The 12,552-nt window shown below is 46.7% G+C and overlaps 1 protein-coding gene across 5 annotated transcripts in view; it reads left to right on the top strand.

Annotated features, from left to right (window-relative positions):
• The window catches only part of Bicral (BRD4 interacting chromatin remodeling complex associated protein like), an 84,485-nt gene that overhangs the window by 70,009 nt on the left and 1,924 nt on the right, over window positions 1-12,552 (top strand). For all 5 annotated transcript variants that reach the window (XM_035450367.1, XM_027389155.2, XM_027389154.2 and 2 more), the window contains 7 exons: window positions 767-872; window positions 1,948-2,048; window positions 4,031-4,089; window positions 5,499-5,644; window positions 7,409-7,503; window positions 8,279-8,381; window positions 10,818-12,552. The exon at window positions 10,818-12,552 is cut by the window's right edge and continues 1,924 nt beyond it. In XM_035450367.1, coding sequence (XP_035306258.1) covers window positions 767-872; window positions 1,948-2,048; window positions 4,031-4,089; window positions 5,499-5,644; window positions 7,409-7,503; window positions 8,279-8,381; window positions 10,818-11,599 — 1,392 coding nt within the window. In that variant the 3' untranslated portion in view covers window positions 11,600-12,552. The remainder of the gene's footprint in view (window positions 1-766; window positions 873-1,947; window positions 2,049-4,030; window positions 4,090-5,498; window positions 5,645-7,408; window positions 7,504-8,278; window positions 8,382-10,817) is intronic.

Raw genomic sequence — 12,552 nt, 5'->3', positions numbered from 1 at the left:
CAACCTCTTCTAGCATCTGCAGGCACATGCACTTACAGTGTGCTAACACACACTCTCTCTCTCTCTCTTTCTCTCTCTCTCTCTCTCAATAAACAATAAATCTTTTTTAAAAATGAGAATTGTCTATCTTTGGTTTGTAATTTTTTGAAACAGGGTGTTGTCCTGGCTTCCTGGAGCTCACAGAGTTCCACCTGCCTCTGCTCTTACTCAGATTAAAGGTATTCAACACCTCAAATGGCTTATTTGGCATTTTAAGTGATCTCTTAGCGCTGAAAAGATGGCTCAATGGTTAAAAGCACTTGTTGGTCTTGCAAAAGCCCCAGGATCAGTTCGCAGCACCTGCATGGTGGCTCACAACCATCCATAACTCCAGTCCCAAAGGGTCTGATGTCTTCTTCTGGGTTTTTGGTCACCAGGTATACATGTGGTACACAGCATGTACACATAGCAAAACTTTTTTTTTTAAACCACTGAATCTTTTAAAATTTCTTTTTATTTATGTGCATTGATGTTTTGCCTGCATGTATGTCTTTATGAGGGTGTCGGGTCCTCTGGAACTAGAATTATAGATAGTTGTGAGCTGCCATGTGGAGACTAGGAATTGAACTTGGGTTCTCTGGAAGAATGGCCACTGTTACCCACTGAGACATCTCTCCAGCCCTAACAAAACACTCTTACACATTAAGTAAATCAGAAAAAAAAAAAAGTAATCTCTTTATAGTTACAACAGTGAAATTAACATTTTTCTTGGTTCTTTGGTCTACAGGCTCAGAAAAAGTGTTTGACCCAGCCCTCTCCCCTTCCCACGGCCAAGACCACAGACGGCCTGAGGCAATCACAGATCCCTGGGCTCTTGAGCACAGCACTGCCAGGTCAGATGGCTTTGCGGGTGTTTGCTGCAGTCTGCCCCAACCCCAATTCCTGAAATATGAGCTTCTCGCCTCCCTGTCTTCACCAGTTCTTCCTGAATCTCACCTGGTCTCTGAATTCGCCCTGTCAGCCCTTTTCTCTGTACCCTTCCCACCCAACAAATAGAACGTGTTCCCAAGGCTACGGGGTTCCATCAGTTGTGAGTAGGTCATTTAGCATACCACTCAGAAGAAAAAAAGCCCTTCTAAATTACGAGACAATAAATCATATAGAAAAATGTGCTTTTGGGCTAGAGAGATGGCTCAGCCGTTAAAGGCTAGGCTCACAACCCAAAATATCAGAAAAGGGTGCTTCTAGGAAGTGTTGAGCGAGCACGCGGAACTTGGGAATTGCCCCATGTTGCTATGTGCATGTGTGTTCAGACAACCCACTCCCCAAACTGGAAACTGTAGGTTGTAACCTTTCTTAAGATGCTTAACACCTGCTCAACCCATTTGTACTTAGAGTAAAAGCAGCCTTTTGCCTATGACTGTATAGTAACTGCTCTTACCTGCTCAATACATGACCAAATATGGGAGCCAGAACATCCTTCTGAGTTTCCCCTCAGGGCCTCCTCCTAGCAGGAGAATTTTGGAGCTCTGAAGTACTGAGGTCTATTTCTCAGACCATAGACAACTGAAAACCACATGCAGCATTTGCAGTGCTATTGATTACTATGGATTTAGTTGGTTCTATTTATCGCCTACTCAAGAGTTTAACACCACCTGCCTCTGCCTCCATAGCTAATAAATCAGAGTGTCTCCCTGCTCCCTTCCCCCCAACAGACATCCCTTTCAGGCTGGGTGTGGTGGTCCATGCCTCTAATTCCAACACTCTGGAGGCAGAAGCAGGAAAATCTCTCTGTAAATTCAAGACCAGTCTGGTCTACTTAGTAAATTCCAGGCCAGCCAGGGGCTACATAGTGAGATCTTGTCTCAAAATAACAAAAAAAAAAGAAAGAAGTCCCTTTCAGAATGCATATGCTGGACCAGACTGACTGTCTCTGATAAGCAGTGTCTTCTCCATTCATCCTAATAGGACAGGATTCTGGAAGCAAAGTTATGCCAGCATCCTTGGGGACCGCACAGCCACAGCAGGAAAACACAGTTGGATCATCCCCTAGCCAGACAACTGTGCAGGTAGGAAACTGTTGGCATGTTTGCAATGGTCCTTCATGGCTTTAACCGAATGACTACGTAGTCTCAAGGGGCTTTGTGGTTGGTGTCCAGCACTGTGCACATAGCCAGCCTGTCTCCAAGTGCATGTATTCATATGGGCGACAATGAAGATGTCCCAGGAGGCCAGGCCTGGTCACATCAAGTTGATGAATCTTTCTCAACTATTCCTGACATGTTTCTGGTGCCTCATGAGTCCATTATAGATCAAGGACTGGATGTGTGGAGTACTTGCCTAGTGTGTGCAAGGCCCTAGATTTGATATCTAACAGTGGTGCGCGCACACGCACACACACACGCATACCTCAGCACACCTCAGTAACGTACACATATTAAACACTAAAAAAAGGTAAATAGCGGGGCGTTGGTGGCGCACGCCTTTAGTCCCAGCACTCGGGAGGCAGAGGCAAGTGGATCTCTGTGAGTTTGGGGCCAGCCTGGTCTCCAGAGCAAGTGCCAGGATAGGCTCCAAAAGCTACACAGAGAAACCCTGTCTCGAAAACCAAAAAAACAACAACAGCAACAACAACAACAACAAAAAAAAAAAATAGAAGGAAAAAAAAGGGTAAATAAACTACTTACCAGGTTGTGAGTTTTCCTAGCTAGCATTGTCAACTTGACAGCAGTTAGTCATCTGATAGGAAAGCCTTGACTAGGGGATTGCCTCCCTCAGGCTGGCCAGTGAGCTAAGTCTGAACTAGAGAATAGCCAGCAAGCAGTGTTCCTTCACAATTCCTGCTAGTTCCCACCCTGCCTTCCTTCAATGAGGGACAGTGGCCTGAGAGTGCAAGCCAAATAAATCCTTTTCTTCCCTAATTTGCTTTGGCTCGGAGATCTTACCAAAGCCATAGAAAGGAAGCTAGAATAGGGCTATAGCTCACTTGCAAAGCAGTTGCCTAGTATGAGCAAGGCCTTGGGATTGATCCCCAACAGTGATACACACACACACACACACACACACACACACACACACACACACTGGTAGCCAGCATATGCAGACACTTAGAAAGCTGCACTCATAGGGTTGGGGATTGTAGTTCTCTTGTTATTGCTGGGACAAAATACTTGACAAAGCAACTTAAGGAGAGAAGGGGAGTTTTGGCTCACACTTTGAGAGCGCAGGCCCTTAGGGAGGGAAGTCATGACAGCAGGGATGTCAAGCAGCAGACCAGAGTTGTAACTGCAGTCAGGAAGCAGGATGAGTGCTGGTGCTCCCCTGGTGTCCTCCTACTCAGCCACTCACAGTCAGGGTCTGCCTTCACACCTCAACCCTCACAGATGAGCACAGAGGTTCCTTTCTGAGGGGTTTTAGATCCTCTCCAGTTGACAGTCAGTAGTAACCATCACAGGGATGTAACTTAGTAGCTAACATTTGTCTGACATGTGCAAAGCCCAGGGTTCAATCCCTAGCACTGTACAAAGGAAAAAAATCACAGCAGTCATTGTGTCAGAAGAGGTTCTGTCTTCACAAATGTGTGATCAAACTGATCTATACAATGAATTCCAGGACAGCTAGGGGTTCCGTAGCAAGACTCCCAAAACAAGCAAAGTGGGATGGGTATTTGCTCTGTTTTGTCTGTCTATAAGGACCAGTCGTGAATGCATGAAATAGGCCGTTTCTGTGGTCTTTGACCCACCTTTGTACCGAGTGACTCTCAAGGCATTTCAAACTAGTGCTCTTAAAAAGAAAGGGAGCTATTTTTGTCTGGCTTTCTAACATCTTGGTTTCTCCCACTAATTTGCTGAATAATAGCTTACTGAGAGTTGCTATTCAGCTTTCTGTAGACCTAACCCTGGTACTCTTGGCCATACTTGCTTGCTTAGGTTTTCAGCAGGACACATTTTGAAGTTTTACTTAGCTGACAGCTAATGGGAAACACTTGGAGCATAGCAACCTTTCTGTAACTGTATATTATTTTATAATTTTGCCTGTGTTTTATTATTAGGTGGACAGTCATTCGGGACAGAAAAGGCCTGCCACCAAACAGCTAACTAAAGGAGCTTTGTAAGTTATACTTTGAAAGGAAAAATTAATTCTTGGTTTTTCTCAGGGTATCTTAGGGTCCCTTGTTTTCACTAAACACACCATACACCTCACTATAATAGTGAGTTTGTTAGCTTTTTCCTTTTTTTTTTTTTAATTTATTTATTTTGGTTTTTCGAGACAGGGTTTCTCTGTGTAGCTTTGGAGCCTATCCTGGCACTCACTCTGGAGACCAGGCTGGCCTCAAACTCACAGAGATCCGCCTGCCTCTGCCTCCCGAGTGCTGGGATTAAAGGCGTGAGCCACCAACACCTGGCATTTGTTAGCTTTTTTTTTTTTAATTAATTTATTATATATACAACATTTTGCTTCCATATATATCTGCACACCAGAAGAGGGCACCAGATCTCATAATGGATGGTTGTGAGCCACCACGTGGTTGCTGGGAATTGAACTCAGGACCTCTGGAAGAGCAGCCGGTGCTCTTAACCTCTGAGCCATCTCTCCAGCCCTTGTTAGCTTTTTTTTTAAAATGTGTTTTGAAGCTGGGCAGTGGTGGGGCACACCTTTAATCCCAGCACTCTGGAGGCAGAAGCAAGCCCATCTCTGTGAGTTCCAGACCAGCCTGGTCTACAAGAGCTAGTTCCAGGTCAGCCTCCAAAGTCACAGAGAAACCCTGTCTCGAAAAGCCAAAAAAAAAAAAAAAAAAAAAAAGTGTGTGAATGTCTCGTACCTTTAAATCCCAGCACATGGGGGACAGAAAGAAGTGTATCTCTGGGTTTCTGTGAGTTCCAGACCAGTTTGGTTTTCACAGTGACACCCTGTCTCAAAACACATTTTTAGGAAATTTATGGTTGCTCCACAAGCATGAGATGAGGGTGCAGTTCTGACCCATGTCAAACAAGCCAGGACAGCAGCCGGCCCTCTAATCCCAGACTAGAGGCAAACACAGGTCTGGGAGTCTCTGGGCAGCCCAGCCTGCTTCACTGGTTATTGGCAACTGAGACAACTGGCCTCAGAAAAAACAAGGTGGGGGGCCCATGAGAACTCTGCTAGGGAAAGGCGGAAGGAGATGCCTGCCTTGTGCAGGGTGTCCGCTGACCTCTACCCGCCGACCTTGATGCATGTGTACTGTGCAAATCTTTTCCTACAGTTTGCTCTCTTCAGGACCTGTAACTAGAGGAGGTTAAGTGAACTGTTTGCTCTTCTGGTCTGGCAGAGAATGCCTCTGTCTCTGTGAGCAACCACACACTGACACCTGGTGGAAAGATTGGGAATTTGATTAGGGTCATAGCAGTAAGAGATGGAGTAAAAGTGTGGAAAATTCAATGCGCCACTCGACTGTAGAAATGGCATTGCTAATAAACGGTTTGACTAATTGATTTCCTGGTGTGTGACCTTACCTGGACACTCGCTGCTTCCCTTTAAAGCATCCTCCAGCAGTTACAGAGGGACCAAGCCCATGCTGTGACACCTGATAAAAGCCAGTTCCGGTCACTAAGTGACACAGTGCAGAGACTGCTCTCCTACCATGTGTGCCAGGGCTCCACACCCACAGAGGAAGATCTGAGGAAAGGTGAGCAACCAGGGCCCTGGAGCACAGCTGGGGCCATAGCCGCCCTCCCACAGCTCCCTGATGGGTAGACAGGTGGCCCTCTTACCATTTGTTTCCTGTTTACTCAGTACCCCAGCCCGTGAGTAGGGCTGTGGCTTGTTCCTCTATTCCACGAAGGGGATCTTCAGATGTTGACATAGGAGCAGCAGTGAATGGAGGCACCATTGAGGCTGCTGCTCACTGTAAATGAATGGCTTTCTTTTGCAGTGCACACGAACTTAACCCTTGCTGTTGTACCTGGTCCAGGAACTAGTTAGCTCCCTGAGGTCCCAAAACAAGTCTAAGGCATTGTCTGAATTTCAGAGAACTGACAAAGTTAGGGACAGGCCCCTTCTCCAACCCAAGAGCCCTACCCGTCCTGGTGCCTGTGCCTGTGATCTGTCTGAGTCCAGTAGCAGGGACTGGTGCCACCCCACCTTCTCTCCCGCTGCAAGCCCTCGGTGATCTCATCTTCCTCCTCTGCCACTGGTCTTGATTCTTCCAGGGCCTCTGATCTCATAGTTAAATGCTATCTCCCAAAGCACTGGGGCTCCCAGGGATGAGAGGCTTCCAGAGTCAACAGTAAACAGCTGTGAAGAGTCTGAGAAAGAGTGAATTGGAAAATGTGACATTTCTTGAGACTAAAAGTCAAAACCCAGAGCCACAGATCATGACCAGCAAGGGGTCGTGGACTGTTGTGTGTCTTCCCAGCCACACAGTCAGATCTGACTTGTTCAGCTCTTTCTGTCCCCCTGCTTCTGGGAGGAACAGAGCTGAGGGAACCAGCTCATCAGCTCTGTCCAGTGCTCTTCTGTTGTTGGTTGTGTTTATTCTTTTTATACTCTTTATTCTTTTGGAGGGGGCTGCCACCCAGCTCCCAAATAAATACACATGGAGGCTTAATCTTTCTTATAAATGCTTGGCCTTAGTTTGGCTTATTCTAGCCAGCTTTTCTTTTCTTTTTTTTTGTTTTTTGTTTTTCGAAACAGGGTTTCTCTGTGTGGCTTTGGAGCCTATCCTGGCACTCGCTTTGGAGACCAGGCTGGCCTTGAACTCACAAAGATCCGCCTGCCTCTGCCTCCCGAGTGCTGGGATTAAAGACCTGAGCCACCAACGCCTGGCCTAGCCTGCTTTTCTTAAATGATCCTATCTTCCTCTTGCCTCTGGGCTTTTGTCTTTCTCTCACTTGTCTATCTTACTCTCACTCTTACTCTATGGCTGGCTGGCCCCTAGCATACTCCTCTCCTTGTTCTTGTTCCTCCATGTCTCCTCCTAGATCTCTTTATTCTCTCTGCCTGCCAACCCCGCCTATCCTTTCTCCTGCCTTGCTATTGGCCATTCAGCTCTTTGTTAGAACAACCAGATGTTTAGACAGGCAAAGTCACACAGCTTCACAGAGTTAAACAAATGCAACATATCTTTGCATCATTAAATAAATGTTGCAGGGCGTAAACAAATGTAACACATCTTAAAAAATATTCTACAACAGTGTTCCATCCTGGCCTGCTTACAGCAGTGATAATATGCTGTTGGTTTCCCAGGCTGTGTCAGAGTGAGTTGCCTACCACACACAATGCAGGGACGCCAGGCATCTATCTGCAGGATGCTTAAGCAGAGAGACGCTAAGCTAATGAGGATATCCCTAGAAAATCCTTGTTATGGATAGGCTGTGGGAATGAGTCCTTGCCAGTCTCAGCAAACAGACCAGTCTCTCTTACCATTTTCTCCCTCTTTTTTTTTTTAAAGTGGACAATGAATTTGAAGAAGTCGCAACTCAGCTCCTCAAAAGGACCCAAGCGATGCTGAACAAATACAGATTCCTGCTCCTAGAAGATGCCATGGTAAGATGATGCCGACCCAAGGCACAGAGGAGGTTCAAGAACTTCCACACAGCGAGCATAGGAAGAGAAATGTTTAAGGTTGCAGGATAGCTTCACACTTAGCCATCACTGAGAGTGATAATAGCAGATGTCATTGACAACCATTTCTGATAAAAAAACCTCTGAGCCATCCAATAAGACTAGCTCACCAGACATGGTGGCACACACTTTTAATCCCAACCCTCAGAGGCAGAGGTGGGTAGTTCTCTGTGAATCAATCCAAGGCTAGCCTGGTCTGCATACTGAGTTTGAAGCTAGCCAAGCTTACATAGTGAAACCATAGCTCTAAAAACCAGCTCTAGCCAGGTGGTGGTGGTAGAGTCAGATGGATCTCTTCGAGTTCCAGGACAGCCAGAAGTATAAAGAGAAACCCTGTCTCAAAAAACTAAAATAAGTAAATGAATGAATGAATGAATGAATGAATAAATAAATAAATAAAAAACAGTTCTATCATTTGAGAAGAGGCTACTTACAACTGGGGGTAGCTCATGACTATAATTCCAGCAGGTGGAAAGCTGAGGCAGAGTGATGGACACAAGTTTGAGGCCAGCCTAGGCTTCGTGGGACTTTGTCTTAGAACAGTAGCAAATGTAATGACTTCCTGTTTGTACCACATGGGTGACAGTGGAGCTCTGGAGTGTCTAGGTGCCAACCTCTCATTACTTCATTTAGTGACAAACAGTGGTCACTGTCCCTTGATAAAAGTGTCTGAAGTGACTGGCTCTCTTCTTTTCAGAGGATCAACCCCTCTGCTGAGATGGTGATGATTGACAGGATGTTCAACCAGGAGGAAAGAGCTTCCCTGTCTCGGGACAAGCGGCTGGCGCTCGTGGATCCTGGTAAGGATCATCAGGGTACATACAGGTCCTGGAGGACAGCTGTGGTAGTCCCTGAGCAGTGTGACCAATTAGCTTGATAATTTAGTGCACTCATTTCCCTGTGGTAGTACTGCTTTGACTTTATTCTTCCTCCAATGTCTTATCTTTTCCTTTTTTACATTTTTAAACTTGTATGTATATGAGTGTTTTGCCTACATATATGTATGTATGTGTACCACATTCACACCTGGTGCTCACAGAGCCCAGAAGAGGGTGTCAGATCCCCTGGACCTGGAGTGGTGCTGGGAACCAAACAACATCCTCTGCAAGAGCAGCCAGTGCTTCTAATAGCTGAGCCACCTCTCTAGTCGCCCCCCCCACACACACATTTTTACTTTTAGTTTTTGTTGTTATTTTGATTGTTTATTTATTGAAACAAAGTTTCACTCTGCAGCTCAGACTATGCCAGAATTCATGATATAGCACAGACTGGCTTTGAACTCATTGTAATCCACTTGCCTCAACCTCCCCAGTGCTGGGATTACAGGCAGGAGCCACCATGCCTAGCTCTTGTTTATTTTTTTTTTAATTTCTTTTTATTAGTTCAAGTTAGGGGCTCTTGTTTATTGATACTTAAATATTAAGTTTGTGCTTTAGTCTTGCCTTGGCTCAGAAGGGTTACAAATATAATGTGTGGACTGATAGTCTAAATACTGTGTATGTACCAGGAGCCTCACACCCTTCCCCAAAACGAAGACATTGGAGGATCTGTTTCTGTCCTGTTTCTGAGAAACTGAAATCTCTACCTTTCATAAATTAGCTTGTGATAACCATGCCACTTTGTCATATGTTGTCACACCCCTCATTCATGAGCAGGGCCTGTACGTGGTCTGTCAAATGGAGTCCTTTTTACATTTTAGCCTCTGTCCCCGCAGCTCACATCTGGAAGTGTGCTGTGATCCGTGCATCCTGTTGAGTTTTGTAGACGAAATCGCTCCTTCCCTCCTTAGTCCTGCTGCTGTAGCCTCTACCTGAACTACCTGAAGTCTTCACAAAGGCTTCTTTTGTCATCACCCAGACATGGCCCCTCCATGCCCTGATGTCCTTCCAAGCAGATACCATTTTGTGTGCCTTTTTGCCATTGGTTTTATGATCTGGGACAAGTGATGGAGCCCTCACACCTGCCTGTAAGCATGTTACCCTGAGACACGGTGTGTCCAACCCCCTTGCCACTGCTCTAAGGAAGGAAGCAGGGTAAAGCCATAACTTTTCTTTTTTTCTTTTCTTTTTTTTTTTTTTTTTTTTTTTTTTTTGGTTTTTCGAGACAGGGTTTCTCTGTGGCTTTGGAGGCTGTCCTGGAACTAGCTCTTGTAGACCAGGCTGGTCTTGAACTCACAGAGATCCACCTAGCCTCTGCCTCCCTAGTGCTGGGATTAAAGGGTTGCGCCACCAACACCCAGCTGCCATAACTTTTATTTTCAAAACAATCCATTAACAAAAGAAAAATGGGGAGGGAGCGTGTGTCTCTCTTGGTAGTGTTACATCCAAAGTACCACCACCAGAGTCTATTTCCTCCATCCATCCAGAGCTACTGCAGGAGCAGAGCAGGACAGACCCCGAGTGGTGAGGGAAGGGGTTCTTTATAAAGGGGAAGACTTGGGGAATTCCAAGCCTTGGGGCTTGTGATTGGCTGCACCTCCTGGGGTGAGGGGAATTCCAAGTCTGCAGGCTTGGGATTGGCTGACCCCTCGGGGCTAAAGTCTGGAAAAGGTCATGGTATGTCTAGGCTAGAGGTTACTACTTTACTACTCAGGGAGTGGTCAGTTTTCCTGCTCAGGGAGTGGTCAGTTTTCCTGCTCAGGGATTGATCAGTTTTGTGTCAAGGGCAGAAATGGCTCTGATTTCAGGGCCAAACTGTGTTTCTTTCTCTGGTCCCTTTTAGCTTTTAAGCTCCAATTTTAGGGCCAGGGCACATTTCTTTAACTGGCTCTGATTGTAGGGGCAAAATGTGTTCTTTTGGCTCTGGTTTTGGAGTCAAAGTGTTTTTCTCTAGCGCTGAGTTCAGAGATAAAGTGTTTTTCTCTGGCTCAGGTTCCAAATCCAGGGAGTGTTTCTTTCACTGACTTGGCTCAGGGCCAGGCTTGTACTAGGGTTACGGGTTAGGATCATAGATCTGCTGGGCCTGGGCCCCAGTAGAATGCCTCCTTTGCATGCACAAAGCCCTGGGTGAAGTTTTCTAAGTGGAAGCTGGCCCCAGAACCTTGCTTGCTTTGAGAAGATGCTTCTTGGTTAAATTGCCTCTTCGTGTTTCTGTGGAAGTCGTGCTGTGGGTGGGCCGGAGGACCAGCAGAGGGGAAGGGACCCTGCTGAGGAACAGTCCTCTGCTCCCAGTTAGGAGGGTTTGTCTACGGTAGTCCTCACTCTGACAGTTAACGCTCTTTCTGATCTCATTCCCAGAGGGTTTTCAGGCCGATTTCTGTTGTTCCTTCAAAGTTGACGAGGCCGCACCTGAGGCACCACTTGACAGGAGTGACCAGCATCGCAGCAAAACCAGCTCGCTGCATCAGGCGCCCAGGAGCCAAAGCAGAGACCGACCCAAGGCAGGCATGGCAGAAGCAACGAATCATGACCAGTTTCATCTAGTGCCTAACCACATCGTGGTCTCTGGAGAGGGAAGCGTTTCTAAAAAGTCAGAAGGCCATGGTAGGACACTGAAATATGACAAAGGGGGCTTAGGCCAATACCGGGGTGCACCTGAGGACAAGGGCAGCCGGAGGGACCCGGCCAACGCCAGCGGGTGCTCTCCAGGCCCCGAGGGCCACCGCAAGACTATGCCCAGGCCAGATCATGGCCCCGAGAGCAAGCTCCCGGGCATCCTGGCCAGTGCGCACCTGGAGATGCCGTGCCTCGACTCCTTCCAGGACAGAGCCCTGAGGAATTCCCCAAAGAATGAGGTTTTACACACAGACATCATGAAAGGGTCAGGTGAGCCCCAGCCGGATCTCCAGCTCACCAAGAGCCTAGAGAAAACCTTTAAGAACATTCTGGAACTCAAGAAGGCGGGACGGCCACAGAGCGACCCTGCGGCCAGCGGCGCCATGGACCTTGACTTCCCCAGCTTTTCTCCAATGGCTTCGCAAGAAAACTGCCTGGAAAAGTTCATCCCAGACCACAGTGAAGGCGTTGTAGAAACGGACTCCATTTTAGAAGCAGCTGTAAATAGTATCCTTGAGTGTTAGTAGCAGCCGTCCTCCCCCAGACCCCACCCCGGACCAGTTACATTCGCTCCCAGCAAAGCAAATGGAAACGTCTCCTGTCTCCAGCCTGCTTGGTCCTCCATCACAGGTTATTCTTTCTAATCTCGACCCTGTTCTTTTGAAGAGCAATACACGTCATCGTGGCTGCAGGGAGACCCCTCAGTAAACCCACCTCTCCCTAGAGAGCAGTCCGATAGGCCCTACACATTTCAAGTGTTAGGAAAGTGCTTATGGCCATTGTTGTTCGTTCATTTGTTCCTAGTTTGTTTGTTTGTTCAGCACCTGTCACTCGATGAGACCGCAGTACACTGGGCCCTGGGTAAAATTTTGACAATCATAAGTCATTTCAAAAGAACGGACTTATTAAAGAAAAATCAAACAGGACTGATAGAAGCTACTTTTTTAAAGAATGTCTCACTGCAGCTCCAAACTAGTGGTTTTGTTTTTGTTTGGGGGAAAAGGGTGTTTGTGAAGGGAAGTCCACGTGACTCTCCTCCTTGCTCAATGCTCTCTGAGCAGTGGGGAGCCAGTTGCTCTGCCTGGAGCCCCACAGCCCTGGCCTGAGACGTGTCTGTAGCAAATATGCAGAGCATTTGTAGGCCTTCCCTCTTGAACATCCGAGTGTTTACGTGATGCTGCTGAAACAAAACCTTTTTTTATGTTTAGCACATCCATGTTGAATTCCGAGAACGTCTATTCTTAGCCCCCTGGTATGCAGCTTAGTTCTCTGGGCTCAGTAGGGAACAATGGGAACCAGTTCAGAATCGGCGGGCTGGGGAGGCTGCTGCATTATATAATCCGGTGAAGTCAACATACCTTGTGTTTGTGATTGTTGCTGAATTGTTTGTTTAACCTCTTTGTCTCCTCGTCCTCAGCAAATAGCCAAGCATCAAGAGTGCTGTCACTTGAAACCTTTTTCAGTTTAAACTTTTTAA

This window comes from Cricetulus griseus (genome assembly GCF_003668045.3).
Source record: "Cricetulus griseus strain 17A/GY chromosome 1 unlocalized genomic scaffold, alternate assembly CriGri-PICRH-1.0 chr1_0, whole genome shotgun sequence".
NCBI classification, from domain to species: Eukaryota; Metazoa; Chordata; class Mammalia; order Rodentia; family Cricetidae; genus Cricetulus; species Cricetulus griseus.
This window is presented reverse-complemented; position numbering and strand designations above follow the sequence as displayed.